Source organism: Drosophila innubila (genome assembly GCF_004354385.1).
Source record: "Drosophila innubila isolate TH190305 chromosome 2R unlocalized genomic scaffold, UK_Dinn_1.0 1_C_2R, whole genome shotgun sequence".
Lineage (NCBI taxonomy): Eukaryota > Metazoa > Arthropoda > Insecta > Diptera > Drosophilidae > Drosophila > Drosophila innubila.
This window is the reverse complement of record NW_022995374.1, coordinates 24,821,322-24,845,552: the sequence shown is the minus strand read 5'-3', so window position 1 is coordinate 24,845,552 and position 24,231 is coordinate 24,821,322. Positions and strand designations below refer to the sequence as shown.

General features: G+C 37.4%; 1 protein-coding gene across 1 annotated transcript; it reads left to right on the top strand.

The window, feature by feature from the left end:
- Window positions 1-509: 509 nt before the first annotated feature.
- On the top strand, window positions 510-23,896 carry LOC117783136. Its single transcript, XM_034620364.1, has 12 exons — window positions 510-982; window positions 12,122-12,490; window positions 12,747-12,941; window positions 13,014-13,145; window positions 13,211-13,353; window positions 14,060-14,146; window positions 14,888-14,942; window positions 18,747-18,818; window positions 18,907-19,253; window positions 20,210-21,363; window positions 22,078-22,278; window positions 22,344-23,896. Exons 2-12 carry the CDS (start codon window positions 12,374-12,376, stop codon window positions 22,625-22,627), a joined length of 2,787 nt encoding a protein of 928 aa, XP_034476255.1. The 5' UTR covers window positions 510-982; window positions 12,122-12,373; the 3' UTR covers window positions 22,628-23,896.
- The last annotated feature ends 335 nt before the right edge of the window (window positions 23,897-24,231 follow it).

The following is a 24,231-nucleotide window of genomic DNA, read 5'->3' as shown; positions in this document are numbered from 1 at the left end:
GGTAACATACTAGCCAACTTTTTTATCGCCAGCCTCTCTAAAACTAACTACAATTTAAAATGCGCGCGTTTGTGAGGAGCAAATTGCTAATGAGGAGGTAAATTAATAAATACTGAATCAGTATTATCAATTAAAAACCGTTATTGGTCGCCACACTGATAAATGTACATTTTTGTTGGTGCAAATTTTAAAATGCAATAACTTTTTCATAAAATAATAACTTAATGAATATTTAAAATTCAATATTAGATAAAATTAAGAAAAACATTTTTCTGAAGGTTTGAAGTTCGTCACCCCAAGGGAAGGGAGATGTTACAAGTTTAGTTCTAAAAAAAATAGTAAATAGTCCACAAAATTCTGCAAAAATTTTAAAAATTTTATCATCAATATTAAAAAAATTCAAAATTAGTTGAATTTTCTTAGTTGCAACTGTTTTTGGAATTTGATTAAAATGGTACGTGCTGCCAGAATGGAAAATTTTGTAGGGTGGCAGCCTTTGTACCGGGTGGCAACCTTCCACAGTGTGGAATTTCAAGCAGTGCCGTCGTTTGCTCCAACAATAAAACATCGCGTTGGAGCCGTATGTTTTGTATGTTGTTATACTAGAAAAAGTGAAAAGCCAACTGGAAAGTCATGTAAAGACTTAAACGCGAATTAAATAATTTACGCGCTGCAGATGCAAGTACTGCGTACTCAAATTAAGTTATAAAGGTGCAGGAGTGCAAAGGTGCAAGTGAAAAACCTACATACATACAATTGTGTGTGTGTGTGTGTGTGCACATAAGTGCAGCTGCTGTGTATGAGTAAATTTCTGTGTATGTGTGTCGCGGTGTTGGAAACAGAATTTTGGCAGCAAAATCCCCCTCATCATCCATACCAGCCAGAGCAGCAGCAGAAGGCGAAATTGAAGTGCATTTTATACATGCCTGTGCGCAAAACGCAAACTTAAATAGAATCCCAAGCAGCGCGGCGACAGTCAGAGGTGAGTGTGTTTCTCAGTTTGTCTGAGTGCCTTGCATTTTATTTTAACTTCAACTATGCCAACATTTCCACTGCACATGTACATATTTATGTGTGCAGTCATGTATGTGCCTGCAGTGCACGCTTATTAGCCTAATAAGTAAAATCCAAAAAGTAAAACAACAATACACGCATCATTCGTATAGCAAAAATAGGAAAAAAATCGATTTTCCTGAACTTGCAATTTTGTACGCCTCACTGACTCCGTGGAGCAGTTAGCAGGCATCAGGCACCAGGCATTGCCAACGCCAGCGGCGACGGCGGCAGCAGCAGCAATGGGGAGCCGGCGATGCCGATGCCGACGCCAGCGGCGCTGTCGACGTCCATATGCGGCATATGAGGAACGCGTCTGACAGGCGCAGCGAAGAATGCGGGGCAACATCATAAAGTATACATAAATTGAATTTCGAAACACGGAAGCGACGAGAGAGATGAGACTCCAACAAAACGCCCCAACAAGCTGACTCGTTGTTGTTGTTGTTCTTGCTGGTGTTGATGATGCAAAGCATGTGCATGTGTGTGTGATTGACTCAATGTATGTGTGTGCTTCAGTTAGTTCTCTCGTCCATCAGCAAAGCAACTTAATGCCAAAAAAAAGAAACAAAATTAAAAACAAAAAAAAAACTCGATCAGTTTTCATTTAACAGATTTTTGCAATCATTCGAGTAGCTGGATAGAAAGGGGAGATGGGGGCCTGTCACAACATGAGCAGCCCTTTTTGTTCCCCTTTACCTCGTTCGTCTTTTTTACTTACTCACTCACTTACTCTTCATTTATCTGTCCGTCCGTTTTTCTGTCTGTCTGTCTTGCTATGATGTGTGCTTTGATGACGGCACTCAGCCCACGGTGACGCCGATGCCGACGCCGGCAGTGGCAGCAACGCACCCGCACTGATTTAAGTCTTGTGCGTGTGTGCGTTTGTTTGCACCAATACATACGCACAACAGCATTAGCAATTCCATTCTTGTTGTTGTTGCTGTTGTTGTTTCTTTTTTGGCACTCACCGACAGCGGATGCTGCTGCCTGCTGACTGCCCAAAATGGGGGATGTCCCTTGTCATCCGCAGTGTTGTCCCTTTCCCTTTCTACCCTATTCCCTCTCCCGCAATGTCTGGTCTGCCGTGTCCCTTATTTGCCTTCCTTCCGCTAAGCACCCTTATACAGTCTCAGCGTGTGTGTGTGTGTTTGTGAGGCAACAAAATTACTTTTACGACCATTTAGCATAGGTTGTGTTTTCCTATTCGCATTCCCCTGCTCTCCATTTCTCCCTTTCTCTCTTTCAGTCATCGTTTCATTTAATTTGATGCGTTTTTAATCAGACTGCGTCAATTTGTCGAACGCTAATGACGAGGGCGTCACTTGTCTTCTTGGCTGCTGGTCGCCTGGTTGACTGGTTTACTGGCTGCCCTGGTTTCTTTGGATTTCCCTTATTCCTCTTAGTCTCACGCACATGCCATTTTCATTTCAATTTCCATATCCAATTCCATTTCCAGAGTCATCACCAGCTGCGTTTTAATTAACTATAATTATAATTCTGTTTTTGGTTAAAAGTCTTTCTTTTTGCTCGTCTGCTTCTTGCCACTTGCACCAATGCCAAAATTGAAATTCTGCGTTCCTCTTAACTGACTGCCTCTCTGGCATTTTGACCAAAAACAAGATAAAAACTTGCAAGTGACTGGGGCTGATTGAAAAGTTTTCTGCTTTTTCGAGCATTAAGAATTAAGAATCACGTTCAAAGCTGAGGCTGCCGAGAAGGGACTCAGTTGTATCGGGCGTATTTCTGTTGCGCTGTCATTTTTCTATTGTCGTTGATACCTCCATCTTTATCTCTATCTCTATCTCTATCTCTATCTCTATCTCTATCTCTATCTCTATCTCTATCTCTATCTCTATCTCTATCTCTATCTCTATCTCTATCTCTATCTCTATCTCTATCTCTATCTCTATCTCTATCTCTATCTCTATCTCTATCTCTATCTTTCAATCTCTCCCCTTTACCCTTATTGTTTCTCTTATTTTCATTTTCTCTTATCCTTTCTCTTTCTTTCTGTTTACATTTCCGTAAATCTTCTCTGTTTCTCTTATTCTTTTTCTCTCTCTATTGTCTAACCTCTCCTTGTCTAACTGTAAGGGTATTTAAGTTTCGTTATGCCTTTGTTAACTTCACTTTTACGTTGTTGTTTTTCTTCTTTTCTTCTTCCATGGACTGTTGGAGTACAAAAATACAAAAATACATACGAATCCATTCGTACATATATCATGGCCGCAGCTGTTGTTCGACCCGGCATACGCATTGCCCGAGTCAGCAACAGAGCGGACAACAACAACAACATCAACAGCAGCAACAACAACAACATCAACAATGCCAACGATGTCGACTGTCGACTTTATCAACGCCTCCAAATAATTGTTATTGTTGTTGCGTTTTTGCTGTGCGTTGTGAGTTTGTTTGTTTAGTTTTGCTTTTTTCTGTTTTGGCTAAAATAAATACAATTTTTATGAAAATTTAAAGGCTACAACAACAACAGCATTAATAGGAAGAATTGTCATACATTATGCATGCAAGCGATCTGCTTGTCGACTGTCGATTGTCAACGTTGCAACGTTGCAACTCGCAATATGCAACTGCCAACTGCCAACTGCACCCTGCACACTCCAAGCACACACACACATACACACAACAAAGTTATTGCTGCGTCTCGCAGCCCCACGCAAAAAATATTTTAGTGGCGACTTGGCAAAAAATATAACGTATCGTATTGTATCGCATGTATATCGTAAGCTATCGTAGGGAGCATTGGCCCCGATGATTCCTGTGGCAACAGTTGCACAACGTGTGGAAAGATGTTGGCGACACGCTGCCAGGTTTGATTATTAATCAACTTGAAGCATAGTAATCAAACTCCATTTATTTTAGTTTTGTTTTTTGTAGTTGCTGATCAATTTTCGTCGCCTTTTGTTTGTCTTAATTTAAAATCAAATTGGATTGCAAGTAAAGTAGGCGTGTCCCATTTGTTGCAGCTGAAGCAAAAAAAAAAATCAAAAGGAAAATAGGGTAACAACGTTGTCATAGTCCAATTACTGTCAATTAAACTCTATCAAAATTGTTTTCAGATATGGGTCTGTTGCTGCATCATCTGCCGATCTGCTGGTTGCAAGTTTGGTTTCTTGTTGTTGGGTCTTTTTGTTTTTGGGTTGCATGCCATATTTGACCTCGGTGCGTGACTCGAAGCTGGTTACGTGCCGTTTGTCTGCATCTCGGGTTAACACCTTTTCTGGCCAGCAGCGAGTCACAGATGCAAATGCTGATGCTGATATGTTATTACTGTTGTTGTTGTTGATGAGCTTGCCAAATGTATGCATTCAGTTGAGTTGCAGCCAGTTCACTTCACTTGCAAACTGTTGCAGTTTGTTGCAGTCAGCGGCATTCCGGCTCATTGCCCAACATTTCTTGAGCAATCGCCGGAAATTGGGTTACACACATCATCAGTCAGCTAACCGTATTCATTTTTGGACTTGTGGTGTTCTTATCTTTTATGCATATCTTATAACTCTTATCATATCTGGATCCCTCTCTCTCTCTCTCTCACTCTCTCTCTCTCTCACTCTCTCTCTCTCTCTCTCTGACGTGGTCAGGTATAAATACGAATATCATAATGCTAGATAATAGTTTAAAAACGTTTTTATGCCCGCCACATGTGTCCGCCTGCGTTTGACCCACAAAATGTGGACTACTGTTCCTCAACCAGTTGCTCACTTTATATAGACATTATTGTAGGATATTATTGTCTAAGAAAAAAGCTCAAAAAAACAGGTTTTTTTTGTAGCAGTATTTTACGGACAGGTCAAATGGATCAATCATTATATGTTTAAACTGATCAGCTTTCATTGTGACCTCTTTTGATAAGAATCTTGCTGAACTAATATATCATATGTACATATTCATTTTCTTTGTTGCTCTTTGAAATTTATTGTCGAGTCCAGCGAGTAATTCACAGCTAATGTTTAGTTCTCTATTCTTAATTGTCTCAAATTGTGTCAGCTTAGCGACTGCTCCTTAAATTTCAACAAATTTTTGTGCTTAAAAATTCCAAAATAAAAATCACATTGGGCGGCTTTTATTGTTGTTGTTGTCGCTGACTTTTTTACATGTCATTAAAAAATTGGTTGGAAAAACACGAAAAATGTGACACGCCTTTATGAAAAACTTGGCTAAATTCAACACAGAACTCAACTCAAGTGAACTGGGGCTATTTTTGGTAATTGTGGCCTGATTTCATTATGTTTCTGTACTTATGGACAGTCTAATGCATCCCCAACAATTCCATTTGTGCACGGGTTCCAGTTCATTGACGATGTAATACATGTATTACGCATAGACAGAGAAAGAGAGAAAGAGAGAGATAGATACGGAGAGGGAGACTAGGAAGAAAGAGAGCGGCTATTTTCGATGACAAGATTGTGGGTCAAAACATACGATGTCGTTGAGTATGAGAGTATGAATACACACATACACGTGTATATCATAAAAATCAAGAAATTTATAACAATTTTTTTCAATCAGGAAACTGCGTAAACAAAATGCAAGCAACAAACAATCCATTAAAAGTTCATTGGAGACGCGCCCATTGCGGGGCATCGAATTAATTAAAGCAGCCAAAAGAGCGAGAGAGATATGAATGCAGTGGCAGACAGAGATAGGAAAAGAATGAGAGAACAGAGGAATAGGGGGATTGGTTAAGCAAGAGAGTGAAAGCTGTACAGCAAGATGGAATGAAATTGTTTTATTATTTCTTGGAAAACAACACCACATGAAATACTTATAAGAAATAAAAAACAAAATTAACTAAACGTCAGATTCGACCATTAAAATACCCTGTACCATGTGAAGCTAACAAAAATGCGGAGTGCTGAAAAATGGTAACTGAGTTGGGGAGAAAAGTTCTCTGTGCTAATATAGCTTAACTAAACTCTTAAAGGGAGAGAACAGAGTAAGAGAGAAAAAAAATGAAAGACAGAGAGACAGGAGATAGGAGATGGATAGGAGAAGAATAAAGTTATTGAAGAATATTAAATGCGAGAGGGACAGAGAACAATTTATAAAGAGTGATACATACTAGGAAACATCGATTCTTATGTACAATCTTGTATTTTCAATTTCCTGACCAGATTCCGGGAACTTTTTGATCAAGGAAATTTATAAAGATAAAGAGATTTTGAGAAAGAGAAAAGACCATAGAAATAACGAAATAGGTATAGACAAGGGTGTACGCTGATAATATTTGGCGGATCACAGATGCTTAATGCGTCACCCCAAAACAAAAAACAGAATGAAGTTCTTAAAAACATGAGATAACTTCGACCACAAAAATTAAATTTTGTCAATAAAATAATAATTTTTCAGCGCAGGCTTTATCAACGTTGCACGGCCTTTGCGATTCTTGTGGTACTTTTAGATAGGTTCTTGATTTCTCTGCAAATTAATAAAAAAAAAGCGAAAATTGGCATTGTGCACTGTGAGCAAAAAGGGTAAGCTTCTTTGTACATAAAAATTACTTTTTACGCAGTGCCGAATGCCAATTTTCGCTTTTTTTTTTATTAATTTATATTTTTATTTAAAACTTTTAGATTTAACTGAATTTTGTTCGTCACAAAATTGGATATCAGAAATTTTGGGGCTAGAAATTGCTTTCGTCACTAGACTTTTACCTCGTTTTGAGGTTTTTTCATGGGATATCAGAAATTTTTGCAATTGCTTTTGCTTTTGACATTGTAACTTTATCATTAATGCAGGCAAATAGTAAAATATATAGATTTAGTTGTTTAACGTATTTCATTAAAAAAAAATGTTCTTTAATTATAAAGAAAAACTAGGGGGCTTCGCCCCCTGCTCGATTTGCTCGCGTTGCTACAGCTGAGCTGTCGGAGACCCCGTACTTACTGAGAGAAAAAAAAAGTTTTTCATACTAAGACTTGAATTTCGCCCGATCGGTGCTATGACAGCTATATGATATAGTGGTCCGATAAGAACTAACTTCTGTCAGGATTTTTTAAACTGACTTAAATGCATCTGCTATCAATTTGGTTAAAATATCTTACTAAACAAACAAGTTTTTCATACTAAAACCTAATTTTGACCCGATCGGTTCTATGACAGCTATATGATATAGAAGTCCGATTTGAACCAACTTTGGTCAGGATATATAAAACCAAGTTAAATGCATATTGTATCAGTTTGGTTGAGATATCTCATAAAACCAAAAAGTTTTTCGTACTAAAACATGATTTTCGACCGATAGAAAAATGTATTTATTCACTTAACAGGTAATATCTTCCAAACCCCTCAACCAAAATTTATGTTTCAAATACCAATAAACGCGAAATTTTACTTATTACAACATAATAAAATTTAACAGAAATCGTTAGAGCCGTTTTGTCAGAAATTGCCAAAATGTAAGCTTGAAAACATAATATCATTTGTAAAATGTTAGTTGAATACTTTAGAAAAAAAGTTTTAAGGTACGCTTAAAAGCCCTCAAGCACACCTTTACCAATGATATATAGAACATATCTGTAGCTTCTAAGGTTTGGAAACTGTTGAGGTTTCAATTTTACCGGGATTTAGCGTTTTCCCGCTAAACTAGCTGGAAATTGAAAAAGTCGTAGAACAAACATTTCTAGATAATCAAAGAGGAACAAATTCCCATAATTACATCTTAGCTTTTTTAGCGCTTTGATACAAACAGACAAACAAGAAACTAACTTTTCATTTCATTTTGAGAAGTCCACTAAAAATTTCAAATTTATTTATCTTTTGAACCAGTTAACGGATTTGGGTCATCGAGGTATCAATCGACGCGTTTTTTTAAAAATAAATAATTTTACCAAAAAGCCCCAACGGCTCCACAAGCTGCGATCATACAAATTTTTCCCCTCCCACTTACACCCCCGTATCTCATGACCCAGGTGAATTAGAAAAAGTTTTAGTATGCCATTTTGTAAGTTAGGACTAAACCTTTCGATCAATATATAACTTGATCTGATCGGACAGTCGTAGCCAATTTTCCAACTTAGCTGTATATATTGTTAGTCGCCTTTCTCACCATTCGTGCTGCTTTCGTCACTAACGCGAACTGCCGTCCGCAGTGATATAGTAAAAGGGAGTATAAATATTAAATTTAATCCGTTTTGCGATATAAAGATAACTAAGAAGTTTTATTTGTAAAGAAATTCTCATTTAAGTCTATTAAGAACCGCTTTTTCTCTAATGTTTACTGTAATTGTAAAGTTCGTAGCCGAACTTATTAACTTTTGAAACTGTAAATCTTTAATCAGATTTCTAATAAAGTCAAATTTCTTTTCCTGCCCACTAGTGACATACACCCTGTGCCCACGCAGCTAAAGGGTATAAAGATATACATAAGTCAAAACGAAAATAAGACGTGGCAAGAGCTTCCAAAACTTAGCTTTAATGCAGTGGCAAAAGTCGACGCAGTTTCAGTTTGGACAAGGAAATGTGAGAGTGTTGTGTGAGTGTGTGTGTTAATGAATACATGTCTTGTGTATGAGTGTGTGGGTGTGTGCGGTCATAATGAAAATAAATTTGTTTATGCGCTGACTTTGTTGGATTGTTGAAGAAAGAAGTTCTTTGTTGCCGTTGCAGTTGAAAGTTGCCTTTAAGAAACAACACTTCTGTGACACGAAGCAGCAACTAAAACTAGAGCTATGCACATATACATATTCATATGTAGAACTCTAGTTTTATATAGAAAGAGATCACCTTTGCCGCCCACTTGCGAGTCGTCTCTTTTAAATGTAACGCTAATTGGCTGCACTTTGGCCCAGTCGGTTGCATGTGGAGCGGGTTGCAAGATAATGAAATGCCCGCAGCAGGCAGCAATCAGAAAGCAGCAAGCAACAAGCTACATGCAACATCCTCCGAGTGCCACTCAACTCTAAATGCATGGCTAATCACATTATAGATAGCGATATGTCTTTGTGTGGCACTTGAATAGCGCCTGTGGCTTCATAAAGCGTGGGCGAAAACGAACAAAAAGAACGACATCATCATCGTCATAATTATCATTACTATCATCATCATCATTAGCTTTATGGATTGGCGCCTTTTGTTCTGGCCGTATATACATATATGTATATGTGTGTACAACTCTTGTACCTTTATTAGTTTGCTTTTGTTTGTTCAATTTATAAACTTAACTCTCGACTCCATTGAACTCTGGATGCAGCTTCATTTTTGTGTTGCATGCCACACACACTCCCATAGACATACAGATACACATACGATACAATGGAAAAACTTGTTCTCAGCTCGTTATACCCTGTATACATTAAATGTGAGTATATTAAAGCTAGAGTGGAAAAACTTTTACTTTTCTGAAACTGAACGAAATACAATTTTGTTTCTCTTAATTAATTCATTTCCTAAATAGACTAACAAGTGCCACAATTCTTTCTTCTTTATTTTAGTTCCATTACTTATGTTTCTTTTCGTACTAAAATTAAAGCCTGTAGCTCTATAAACTTAAAAATTTTTTTATATAGAAAATTAACTTAATTTGCTTAGAATATACAGAAATAATTTTTTTAGGCATTTTTATTAAATTTAATAAATAGCTAAATTTAATTCAATAAATTTTACATTTTATCACCTGATTATCTATGATTGATTATTGTGTAAAGGGTATTTTTGAGTCTGGTATACTCAAGCAAATTCATGTTTGTATGTTTTGTATTGTTTTCAGTTTGTATCTTCGTCTGTGTTTTGTCTCTGCCTGTTTTGCATTTGGCGCAATGCTAATTCATTTACATAAACACACAAACAACTACAACAGCAACAACAACACCCACACCAACTGTGGGTGTGTGTGTGTGTGTGGCTCATTCTCATTCATGCCAAAACTGCTGCCAACTTGACTGATGGCCCCGGCATGCTTGGTTGCATTTTAAGTTCATCTATTTGTGGCATATTGTATCTGTGCCCAGTTCTCAGTTCCCGGTTCTTCATCCACTTCCAGTCTTTACCTTCTATCTACCTTCACCACAGCCCCTTTCTCCTCTTTCTTCTCTTTCTCTCACTGCTCATTTGCTATGCCAGACAGCAGGCGGAAAGTGCTGTTTAATTAATATTGTAGCTCACTTTGAAAATAAACAAATTGCAGCAAAGTGCGAGAGGGTATGTTAAAGAATTTAACATTTCTTAAAGCTAACATTATTATTACAGAAGCATATTATGTTTATGTTTTTCTCTGACTGCCAGCTGTGCCTTAATTTCATCTAATTTTTCTCATTTTGTTGCATGTTGCATTTATCATTAATTGCGTGGCCCCCGGATCGAAGTTCGATCTCTGCTCCCTCTCTTTATGTTGGCATATTTAATGCCTCAATTAAGTCGTTTTCCAATTTTTTTTTTATTAGTTTTCCACGCATTCTATGTCATCTTTCAAACCGAACCCATTTCAAAAATGGTGACTCGCGTTTATTTGAAAGGATGGGGAGGATGACACATGTTAGCAAGCTTGTGGCCTCATTCATAGCGTACTCACAACTAGCGAGTGAGTGCTGACTGATTGTTTCCCGAAGTTAGAAGTCTGGGAATGATATTTGTCGTTTCTAAAAATAAACACAGTCATTGATAAGACTAGTCTAAACGGAATGCAGGCGTCGTTCCAGAGATTAAGCAAATCATCATCGTTAAAGTTACGCGGTTGATTTATCAATGGAATTGGCGTTCGGCAATAATGTTATCAAGTATATAATAAAGTTTATTTATTAAATAAACATTCATGCTTAAATGATAAAACTATGAATTCAAACCAATCGTTCACTGGAAATTTCTGCAGGTTTTTTAATTTCATGCAACTGTTTCCAGTCGCATCTCTTTCCAATGAATAATATGAATAATTTGTTTTTTGTAGTCTTTTTTCTCTGCTAATTCGAATTGACTCACCATTATTTTATGGTAATAATTTCGTTATATCTAAAATTATCATTATTAAAATGCCACTCAAAATGGTTGTAGCCTATTAGCCTCCTTGCACTACAAAGCTAATGTACTTTTTTTTTTAAATAAAATCCACATTTGTTGCTTATACAACGTTTAGTCTTAAAAGAAATATTTTGCATTAAATTAGATATTTTAGTTACTGTTAAGGAATTTATTGAAAATATAACATAATACACAATTACTTTGTATTATTAAAAAATCACAGGAAAACAAATACAGATTTGGTTCTAATTTTAATTTTTCAAGTAACAATCGTATAACCTATTTTGTTTTGTTGCCCGTGAATATTTTGCTGCCATTTCTTATACTCAAACCTATGAGTACGCGTTTGATACAAATGTTTTTTTTTTCACAAAAATCTACTGAACACACAAACACGATTTAAAAAAGACTATCACATGAGTCAAACAAAACCATTTCTGTCTTTATCAGGTCTCGGTATACGGTTTTAGCTGGATTTCCCTTTTTTTCTATCTTTATCTCAATTTCTCATTCCATATAGTTTTATCATCATCGTTATATATGTCTTGCATCTATCTCTCTAATTTTATTTATTTGTTCCTTTTCCTTATATTGCTATTTCTATCTCGACTTTATGTCTCTATCCTTTAACTCTATTCACTTTATGTATCTGTCTACCTATATCCATATCCAATATCCATTTTAATATCTTCCTATAACTTAAACCTAAAGATGTCCAAATATAAATTTCACAACTTTCCATTTTCCATACTTATGTCTCCAATGATCATTAGAGTCATTGATCAGGCGCTAATTTGAACTGGGAGAAAAACAAGAAAAAAAAAAGAAAAAAGAAAACAGTTGCTTATGTTAATTACGTATACGTAGAGCAGTTACTTATGCGCTTTGTGAATGGGCTACAAATTGTATTGGGTGCTGGGTCTTTGACCCAAATGGGTTTAAGGCAGACATACAAACATATATCTGTAGTGTAATGATAATTAAGTGCTTAATTAACTTTTAGTTGTACTTAATCAACGAGGCGAGACCTTTATGCTTATATAACTGACACATGTATTCATAATTCTCATAAATAATTCGTTTGCTTCTCTTACAGATGACGTAAACGACACCGACAACAACAACAAGTGAAGAAGATAACAACAACGACAACTGCACAAACGAGTCCAAAGAGCTCTCACTTTTTATTCCCCCTCAAAACCCCGCCCAATTGGAATTGTATATCAGCCCAACCGAATCCGAAAACGAAACTGAAACTGAATCCACAACCGAAACTTAAACTGATATTGTATTCTATCTATTGAGAGGGTCTATAGAGATATAATATTGTGTGTAAAATTAAAGAGGTATGGGGTCGATGGGCTTATCAGCAAAGTGCAATCGTTGCGCCATGTTGCCAATTTTATTGCTCGCTTTGCTGTTAACGGCAAACGCGGAGCGGGATTTCAATGTGAATGACTCTCAGGTAAGAGAAACGAAGGAATGAAGGGGAGAGAGGGAGCTGCAGTTGTAGTTGCAGCTGCAGCTGCAACAGTAGCAGAGACTGTGGCATGCAACGGCAGCAGCGAAAGCATCAGCAACAGCCGCCTGTCATTTGTTTGTTAATTTTGATTGATGGTGCCTGACACATTTCACTTGAATCGCCGACAACTGGCCCATGCTTCATCCGATTGTGTGGCCATTGTAAACTTTTGAACTTATATTTTGCGGCTTCTTTGTAGGTGCCCGTCATCGAGCCCAAAGATGCGCCCGCCTATATGCAGGATCCGTATGTGACGGAGCTAATGCGTTGCCAGCACACACAGTCTGAGATCGTGCTCTCGCTGCTGCTCAAAAAGCATGACTGGAGCGATCTCAGCGTTGCCAAGCGCACGCATGTTCAGGCCAAGCTCTCCAAGTTCTTCGCCATACCTAGGGTAAGTCATATTTATTGCATATTTCATTCCATAACCATTACTCACACTTAACATATCTCTTGCCTCTTACAGGAGTTCATTTCCCTGGATTCGGTGTCCAAGCGCGAGTTGGCCAGCATGCATAAACTGGCCATGCGCAAGGGCGGAAAGGGACAGAAGCATGTGGAGGCGTTGAATCGTCGCTTGGGACGTGCTAGTTTTATGGTAATTATATTAATCGACTTCACATACATGTATTAGTCGCTGACAGTTCTCTTTCTCTCTTGCAGATCGGCTGTGGTCCCAATTACTTTAGCATGGGGGAACCAATAGCCAAGCAAATAACTCATCAAATCAAGGATGGCACCATTGGCGCTTTAACAGAGGAAAACTTTGGATTGTGGTTTATATGGCGCAAGGAATTGAAGACAAGGTAGCGAGTGAAATCATTACGTATGGATTGAATGAATTAACCGTTTTGATTGGGACGCATTGGCAAATAACAAGTATTGAAGAATTAGGTTTTAAATATTTCAAATGTTGCAAGGATATTGAATGAATTTAAAGTTTTATGTAAAGAACCAAGTATGAAAGTATTAGATTATGAATATTATGAAAGCTCTTAATTGACAAATTAAACAAATTATTTACATTTGTAGAAAGTACTTGGTCTAATTGAACTGGCAAAGCATTCGATTTTGAATATTTCGAATGATTTACATTTTCTTTAATATTATATATTTGACAAATTAAACGAATGATCTATATTTGATTGACACATATTAATTGAATTAAATTTACTTAATTAAATTATTATGTTTTGAAGTTTTCAATTTATTCTAACATCAAGTTCTTGCTGGAATAATAAAATGAGTTTAAAATTTCTTAGACCTGAATTATTTTCAGCACTCGTTTGCATTTATTAAAAACAAATATTTAACAATAATAATGATGGATATTAATGTAATTTTTAGATTTGTAATGATGTAAATGTTCTTTTTAAGGCCTCAAGTGAAAGATACTCGTTTTGTCTAGTTAAATATATGATGTGTGATTGTAAATGCCAAGTGAATGAAATGGAATGAACCATCAAATGTAATTGCAAGTACATTAATAAACGTTGTCTCTTTGCATTGTAGATCACAAAGAAAGCGTCGACAGTCCGAAGGAAGCGGAACGGAGGAAGATGATTACGACTATGGAGAAGATGACGAAGAACAGGCACTGTATGTATTAAAAACGCAGTTGGTCAAGTAGTTGTTTTTTGTTACCGAAAATCCAGAGTTGTTTTTTTATTTTTTAATATAGTAACTTCTCTTTCGTTAACTTGTTCCAAGAACCTTAAGTAACTAGAATAACAGTTTAAAGAAATTGAAGCAAGATCAAGAATGTGTATTCTTTTTACAAAATAAAATATATGTAACTATACCCGTTGCTTCAAAAATAAGTAAAAGGGTATATTGTGTTTGTTGGAATGTATGTAACAGGGAGAAGGAGGCATCTCCGGCCCTATAAAGCATAGTCGAGTCGATATAGCCATGTGTGTCTGTCCGTCCGTACGTATGAACAAAAGGATCTCAGAGACTATAAGAGATAGAGCAACTAAATTTAGCACACCGATTTCTGTATACCCCACGCAGATCAATTTTGTTTCACCCCCTACCGCAAATTGCAAAAAACCATCACACTCACCGTTTTTAAGATAATAACTTTTTTGTGGTAATTAACGTTATCTAATATTATTATCTATTATCCCACTGAATTGCATCAAGATCGGACAAGTAGATCGGCAGTTATGGGGAGTTATATATATTGAAATAAGTAACGGGTATCCTATGGTCGAAATTTCGACTATTGCCTTTCCGACTAGTTTTTTTTTTTGTTTTGTCACAATTATTTGATTGACAGCATATTTTAAATGAAAATTTCCAAATATTATAATTTTATATATTTTGGTTTACTTACAGTGATGCAGTGACTGAGGTACCAACAACACATGCACATCGTCATCATCATGGCGTGGTGAGTTTTATTTCAAAACCCTTTTTGGCTGTTTTTTCTGATTTTGTTTTTGGTGTTTCCGATTACCTGAGGTTTTATCTGTTGGTTAAACACGCTAAAAACATATATGTGTATTATGAAATTGAAGTGAATAATATACTATATACATAATTGAAAGAAAATTACATTTAAGTAAACAGCATTATCATTTTCGGAAGATCCATAATTATGTTTGTTGATGCACTATGTTGATAACTGCAAAATGTACACGCAATACAAGCAATACAATCCACAGATCAGTATCCACACGATCCACACAACGTACTTACAAACATCTACCATATATTTATATACAATATTCAAGTATAGTTAAGACTTTGATGAATCGGTTCTTTAACATGTGTATATGTAATTCATCATATGGTGTTCTCGTCTTTTCTTCTCTTTTTGCCATTTACATTCTCTCTCTTTCTCAATCTCTCTCTCTCTCGCTGTACTCATTTACTACTACTTACTGTTACTACCATTTGCAAAATGAATGTAAATAATACATAAAACTAACAACAACAACAACAACACAACAAACTTTAAATGCAAATGCAAAAATAAAAAAACAGTCGGAACAATCGGAAACTGGGGGAATCAGTTCTTCTTCCTCCTCCTCCACCTCTCCGGTGAATAAATTGGATGAGGAAATCGAGAAGAGCGTCTCCGTGTTGGAGTCAGTTATTAGCAAGACCATTGAGAACACTAAGAACATCAAGGAGCTGCCCGTTCTAAACGTCGACGAGGATGTTGACGATGTCGAGGATGTGGACCTGCAGCAACTGGGCGTGCCCGCTGCGCCCGTTATTGTGGCCAGCGATAAAGTGCTCGACAATGAGCTGGAAACGCCAAATGTCGAGAAGCAGCAGAAGCAACAGCAACAGCAGCTGGAGCTCGAGATAACCACAACAGCATCACCTGGCAGCAGCAGCAGTTCCATGGTTACGGTAAACGCTGTTGCCATAGACCAAGATGCTGCCCACAACAATAACAATAACAACAACAACAACCAGGTTGACACTGCGCCCGCCTCTGTTGATGTAGCTGAGCACGCGGCAACGAGCACCTCACAAACGACCACTAACCACAGCAACTACAACAGCAACAGCAACAACAATAATAATACACCCGTTACACCAGGCACACCCATATCAGCGTCAGCCCATCCGCATCCCCAGCCGTCTGAGTCATCCTCCTCCTCTTTCATCCCGTCCATCTCATCCTCATCCACATCAATTGCATCCACCATCGAAACTGTCGAAATGCTGACTCCGCCCAGCAGCATCACACCCACATCCTCATCCTCATCCTCAACCACAGCCAACGGCTCCATGAGCAGCTCAAGCACAGCAAGTGCTATAGACAATGCTATAGCTAATACTCTTAAAACAACAGCAACAACTTCATTATCATCATCCTCATCAGCAACAACAACAACATCATCATCATCATTGTCAGCGTCATTACCAACAATTGCAACTATGCCAACAACAACAGCAACAGAAACAACAACTACAACAACAACAACACATTCACAAACGCCAAAGGTAATGTCGCTTTTGTGTGTGTTCCTCAGTGTGTGTGTGTGTGTGTGTGTGTGTGTGTATGCGTGTGTATGCGAGTGTGATTTTCTTTATGTGTCCCGTTGTGCGACAATTGTAACTGTTGTTTAGTCTGTCTTTTATATATATCTGTGTGTGTGATTTGCTGAGTGTGTGTTTGTGTATCTCTTGTCCTGTACCGCCTTCTAGATACCTCACCCCTCATTTAGTCAACAAACATACATATGTATAAACATGTATGTGTGTATATGTACTCTATATACGTACTTGTGCTTGTGTTGTAAACATTGTTGTTTAACCGTTGTACAACATTGACAAAGGACCTAACCTCAAAGTTGTTTACTAACCTCAAATAATATCCAAACAAGATGTTAAATTAACTATTTTAAGTGAAAATAGAAATAGAAAATAGAAACATAGAAAACTGATATATATAGTCGTTAGAAATGTCGAATGTTTCCTTCAAAAAATCGATTGTGACGTGCAATCGATTTATTTTAGGAAACATTCGATGAGCGCATAATTTCGCGGAATGGACCTGTCAATTGGCCACCAAGATCGTGTGATTTGACACCATTGGATTATTTTCTTTGGGGATAAGTGAACTCGCTCTTCTACGCCAACAAACCACAAACGACCGACATACGGCCCCAAATGCTCAAAAAAGTTCTTGAAAATTGGACCTCTAGACTTGGCTATATTCAGGCAGCCGCGGAGGCCACATGCCGGAAATCATGTTTAAACATTAATGGCATACAATTATCCTTCCAAATTAATGGACATTAAAACAATTCGAAGTTTTATACCTTTAAAAAAAAACACCCTTTAGATCGAATATAAAATCTGTTATTCAGTTAAATAGAAAATTATAAAAACTATTTATAAGATTGGCCTTACTTAGCCTAAGCTTTTGCATAGTTTTGTATTTATATTCAGTAACTTATAGTTTAGTTTATTTTATAAAATTATGTACAGTTTGTATAATTAATGGTTATGGCTAATGGGTATTTCTTTGGAATCTCTTTTTCTCTTCATCGAACTAATACTTTGCACTATAGACTATATAAATATGAGACATACTGATTGTTTCTAGAAGAATCTTTTGTGATTTCATTTACTGTAATTGAAGAATTGTCAGAATTGAATAGAGAAACTTATCCATTTTTAAGGATCTTGAATTCTTGATAGGTTATAAAAAGCTTTCTGTGTAGTTCAATTAAAGCTTTCGTACAAATTATTTATTAAGGAGAATACTCTCTCTTTGTCTTCTTATCCCAAAATAATTTATTTAATTGTTCTTATCTTAATAAAGTTATTTATAATAATTTTAGTTGGAGTTTATTCGACAAATGCTTTCAAATTATCTCCCATGAAAATCCTTTACCCTTTAAAACATTTTTTAATTTTTATTGCTAGCTAGTTGTGATCTCATTAAGTTACTGACCAACTCCGACCTCAATTTTACCCTCTTTGATATGACCGTTTGCCCATTTTATTTAACTGACAATTGATGAGTCCAATTGTAAACTGCAGCCAAATGAAAAGGAGCTCGAGCAGAGCACCTGGCTGCCCACGGATGTGGCTGAATCTGAGATGGCAGCCACACTGCGTCCAACGCTTGCCGAGATCGATAGCGAGATCGAGGCTGAGTCAACAACGGCTTCTTCGCACAGCACGCTCTCAATTAGCCCTAAGGTGAACTAAAGTACTTTTGCAAACACTTTGTATGCATACAAAATAAGTAGATTTAAATCTATAATTTAATAAGCTGCACATAAACCGTTACCGTATCCGAATCCGACTCCGATTCCGATTCCGAAACCAAACCTTATTCCCAGACCAAGTCAAGTGTACTGTATGCTGCCAACTAGTTAAGCCAATTAAGGGATTTCAAGAGCGTTTACAGCGAATGCACTTAATCCTCCCTCGCATTGAAGGGGGATGCCAATCAGCGTTGATTAACAGCGCATTCTCCCGCATGTCCTCGTACTTGTACTCGTATTGCATGAATATACATATCTATCCTTTTACATATAAGTATCTACTTCTCTATGTATTTGTTTTTGTATCTGTGTGGCACCCCCTATAATCTCTGCCTGCCTCTTAGCTGTATATTGTACACTATTCAAGCATGACACTAAATGAACTAAATGAAAACGCGATGCTGCTTCAATTAGCCAGTTCATATGTCATTTAATGAGTTCTCCGTAATTCTCAGGCTGGCGAAAGCGTGGATGCTCTGGAATCAGCCGGCAATGGCAGCAGCGTCCCCATCCTGTCCAGCAATGAGGTGCGTGTGTGGATTTTCCCAGCAACTCAAAAAGCTAATTAAATTGATTGCAAACTATGTTGCTTGTTCTTATTCCTTCTATTTGCAGCTGGCCACGCCCACTCTCACTCCCACCACGACAACGTCAGCGTCAGTGACAGTGACAGTGACTACGACCAGGCAACCGCAGATGGAGTTGAGTAGCACCACAACGGATGTGTCAACGGATTATGTGGAGCCGAGACAGGAGAACAGCTCGCCCATGATTAAGATGCGTCTGCAAAAGCTGGCGGTGACTTCGGGCAAAGCGTTTAGTTTTATGGTGCCCTTGGAAACCTTCTTTGATGCCGAGGATCAAACGAATCTACGTCTGGAAATCACCGACAAGGATGGTCATGAGCTAAAATCCACATCCTGGCTTCAATTCAATCCAGACAAACGAGAACTCTATGGACTGTAAGATATTTATTCACAGTCTGGGAATCAAACCGGAAACGAATTTTACTATCGGCTTTGCTTATGATCGATTACAGATTTCATTTTAGTTTCGAAAGCATTAGTTATACGAGTTTAGAAAGCGCTTCTTTCTGTTCATCTTTTTTTTAAATACTTTGTTAAGTAGCTTTTAATCAGTGCAGAGTGCAATCAGAAATAGAACACGTCGTACTCCATCGGTTCTTTTGCGCCGGTCAACTCAAGCCATTATAATTCTTACAGAAATAATAGAGTGTGCTCACATTCTTGAAAAGCAGCAAATAATGTTGAAAAACCGTAGCTATCGGTAGCTTCCGGTTTTTAAAAAAGAATTTTTTCGAATTCAGTTCCGGTACTAAATGTTAAAATGATAATTTCGTTTATCGGTTATGGTACACGCTGAGGTATCATTCCCTGCTTACAAGTACATACCAGAATAACTTGTATATCAAAGCTGAAGACTAATTTATTGAGATCAATATTCACGTTAGAAATTATAAACATAATTAGATAATTTAATGTTTAATTGTCCAAATTGTCCGAAAAACAACTTTAGACAATTAATATTTGAAATTATTACATTCCCTCGCTTAAACTGTTTATCCGAAACCTTTCTACCGTCACAGAAAATATGAGATCATTATATTCTGCAGTTTACTGTATAATTCTAAAAATTAATTGTCATTCCATTGACTTTTTTTTAAGTGGTTTCTAGCTGAAATAATAAGCAGGAACAGTTTAAAAAACAGACACAGACGGCTAATTGTGGCCAGAACCGAAACGGTTATTTTAGTTTTAAAAATTTAGGTTTTTCGGCTTAGATATCATGCGTTTTGCATAAGCTATGTTTACCAATCAAATTCGATTAATGCCGGCTAACGGTTTGATCCCCTTGTTGAAATTATCTTTAAGATTAGCTGATGAAAATTTTTTCTCAGGCCACTCGATGATGCTGTCTCTCGTTGGCAATATCGGCTCACGGCCACGGACTCGGGCAATGCCACCGTCACGGAGACCGTGGAGATTAGTGTACAGCAGCATCGTGCGGTGCGCACAATAAATCATGAGATCAGCATTGCAGTCAGGATCAATGAGAAGCTCGGTCACAACATTGACTGGCAGCTTAAATTGATTAGAGCCGTCGCTCATACACTGGAGGATGGCAGTAGCTCGGCGTTGGTTGTACGCGAGATTCGTCAGACGCTGCAGGAGCCCCAAAGCGCCACCTTTGTCTACTTCAATGAGACGCTGCCTACCAGCGAGTGTCCTGAGGTGGAGCTCAAGGATGTGGTGCGACGTTTGAATGCTGAGCGTTTGAGTGATCTGGTGCAGCCGCTGTTGAGCATCAAGTCCATAACAGGCCAGTTGATTGGCGCCTGTCAAAAGACCGAGCTGACCAAGATAAAGCCAACAACTCAAATGGCCAAGAATTTGCCACCGATGCCTCGAAATCAGGTGGATCGTGTGAATGCCTCTGTGGGTCAACTGCTCGTCTTCAAGGTGCCCAGTGATACCTTTTACGATCCGAACGATAACGAGTTGACGCTCTCGCTAAAGACTAAGGACCACCAAGATATAAGCCCACGCAACTGGATGCAGTTCGATTCGAAGAATCAAGAATTTTATGGCATTCCCAAGAGCGGCAACACTGGCACCGAAGAGTATTTATTGATCGCTGAGGACAGTGGCGGTCTCAGTGCCACCGATGCACTCGTTGTAGTTGTCAGCCAAATGCCCAAAAGGGAATACGCCTTGCTCTTCAAGGCCTTTTTGGCCATTCGCCACGACAACTTCAATGCGGAGATGCAGCGTAAGTTTGCGGAGCGCATTGCCCAGCTAAATGGTGATTCCAACACAAACCAGATCATCATGCGCTCCATCACGACGCTTCACGATGTGGATGGCACAAGTGTTTCCTTTTACAATGCGTCGCTCTACAAGATGCACAATCGTTGTCCCCACGAGGCAATGAACGCCCTGCGGTCCGTCTATTTCAACAAGGATCTGTCGACAAGGTCCAGCGTAAAGAAAGCACTCGGACCAGAGCTGAATCTGACCAACTTTATGGTGTCAATCCAAGGGCAATGTCAATGTAAGTACTCGTATAACTGATCATTTCCTTTTTAATGCCGGAAGAGAGGTTTTATCAAATAATCGTTATAATACACACTCTCCATTTTATGGGTAAATTTTTAAGATTGCAAAAGTTTAGAAAAACTGTATTTATTGAAGTGTGCGGTTGTTACTCTCGTCATAGTTAATAAGTCCATGTGTAAATTGTTTAAACAAGTTACTGGAAACAAATTTTATAATATGTAGGTTTTGGCCGCTGTGCAAATTCCCATATATGCTTTAGATATAAATACCAAGCTCTGTTATGTCGACATGGCTATAAATATTTATCTTATAGGGTCTGTCACATCTCCTTTTGTTTGTTATGTATATTGTTTTTATCAAAAACTTAATAGAGTCTTTGTATTAACTACAAATGTAGCAGATCGTGAATTCCAATTAAATATTTAGTTGTATAGTTTTTAAAACTATTGCTAACATTTGGTGAATTGTATATTGATCTTAACTATTTAAAGAAGTTGTTAGGATAAATTTTTAATTAGTGTCAATTGGTTTTAGTTACTGTTGATAAAATAACTAACAGAAATAAATATTTGTGTAAAACAAAAAAAAAAAAAAACAAATTCTTATTAATTCTGAGGTTTGCTTGGTTATGAATTTTAATATCTCTTCTTAGTTTCGCGTATTATGTTAAATTGATCCTTATAAAAATGACAATGTTTTCTCGTCTTAGATTCCGAGATCAGCGACATTAATCAGCATGATAATATGCCGCCACGTCTCAAGGAGCCGAGCCAGAAGCCGACCTTCTCTGAAAACTATCTGGCCACGTTTATACTGCCCGCCGTCATTATTGTGGTCATGATATTGTTGGCTTCGATAATAGCCTGCTGTTTACATCGACGCCGCCACAAGAGCGGCAAAATGGAGCTGGGTAAGTCATGAAACCATTGATTTTCACCTGGTCTAGCGCTAATGTAATTCTTTAACCACTTGCAGGTGATGAGGAGGAGCGTAAATCGTTCCGCACCAAGGGCATACCAGTTATCTTCCAAGATGAATTTGAGGAGAAGCCTGAAATTGGAAACAAGAGTCCAGTCATACTAAAGGATGAGAAGCCGCCGTTGTTGCCGCCCAGCTACAACACTTCCAACATGAATGGCGACAACGACGTGGATGAATATGTGCCACCTCCAGCTGTGGTCTTGGGTGGACGCGAGGTGCGAGGGAAATCACCTGCCACGCCGTCTTATCGCAAGCCACCGCCATATGTATCGCCATAAATGTGTCGATACCAACAATAAAAACAACAGCAACAGCAACAATAACAGGCAGCAACAACTACAATAATCATTACTTCAACTAATCAACATTTAACAAGAGGAAAAAAAAGAGTTTTTTCAAACTTAATCTTGCAACTTTGCACCCACAGAAATCAACTCGAGATTGAATTAGAATTTGGATTGAGTTTTAAATCGACAGACCCGCCCACAACATGAATGTTTATGAAATGGTATTATCTAAATGGACGCAACTGTAAAACAATCAATTAACGATTTCAATATGCGACTTGGCAAACACTTAAGCTAAAAACTAAAACTAATCATTTAAACAAAAAACAAACTATGCTGCATATTATTTATCTAGTATGTACCTTAACTTAACTTATATGATGTTTACACACACACACACACACTCTCACAATTTAGCAAGCTAAAGTGCTTGAAAAACCACACAACCAACAATTTATAGAGTAGCATTTAAAATGATGTATGTTAAAATGCGGCCAGCCGCTGTTTGCAATGCCCTTTGCCAAGGTGAAAATTGTACTTAGTATAAGTTAATATGAAAATTGTGTTTTTTGAGCAGCTAATATGACATTCAGCTTGAGCTGAATCAAGTTGTAATTGTTTAAATCATTGGGCCAGTCGCCGTCCGTTTGCCATAACTATCAATTGTTAAACTGGCCGCTGCCGCAAGCAAAAATTCAATTTGTACCACTTTCTAGCCAATCGATAGGGCTAGAAGATGTTGGGCATTATAAGTGTATGCAGTAGTTAGTCTAGTATTATATCATATCAACAAATATTATTTATTGGCTATGCTGTTAGTTTTTTATTAGCACTTCCTTTGGGCAGGGGGCATTTTGCTTCTGTTTTGAGTTTTGCATTTAGCTGTTAAGCAGAAAGATCAATGTGTTTTTTTTTTTGTAATGCCTTGTTTTCTTTTTAAATAGTAACGCTATACTCAATACAGCTGCCAATTTGTGAAAAGTGAATACTATCACGGTTCTATCAACAAAAACAAATCAAAATAATAGTACGTATTTAAATATTCCTACACAATAAATATGCCCCACAAAGTGCTTCCTCCATACCACCAAAATCATATCCAGAAATCAAACAATCAAATATCCTCACATACACATGCACTCTCACTCAAGTATATCAAATCATTACTTAAAGTAGCCCTTAGTTTTAAATTGATTTTACAAGGCCCCCTATATATGATTAGAATATATACACGTATTTATATACTTAAACTTAAACCTTGAAAAAAGAAAAGAATGACCCATTTGAATTACTCGTACTAATACTGCATATTTACCGTGTAGTGAGTATGTCCATTGATTTTTATACATACGGACGAGACCCGTAATCTATGTAAGTTAGAGCAATATTTTCTCTGAATTATAAATTATACTTAATGAAAAGATACGATACAGAAAGTGTTAAGAAAATGCGACCGCAATGCGGCGTAATGCCTATTAAATTAAGCATATAGCATATGTTCACGTATGTCTACTAATTTTGAGTAAATTGTAAAAGCTCATTAAGCATAAAACATTATTATATACACTGTATTTTGTAACAACAAACACAACAAC

Excerpts from the sequence above, each read along its gene's own strand:
- LOC117783136 (XM_034620364.1), top strand. The coding sequence starts at position 12,374 with ATGGGGTCGATGGGCTTATCAGCAAAGTGCAATCGTTGCGCCATGTTG. Across the intron at positions 18,819-18,906 it reads CCATCCTGTCCAGCAATGAG|CTGGCCACGCCCACTCTCAC; the intron begins GTGCGTGTGTGG and ends TTCTATTTGCAG. Across the intron at positions 19,254-20,209 it reads AAACGAGAACTCTATGGACT|GCCACTCGATGATGCTGTCT; the intron begins GTAAGATATTTA and ends ATTTTTTCTCAG.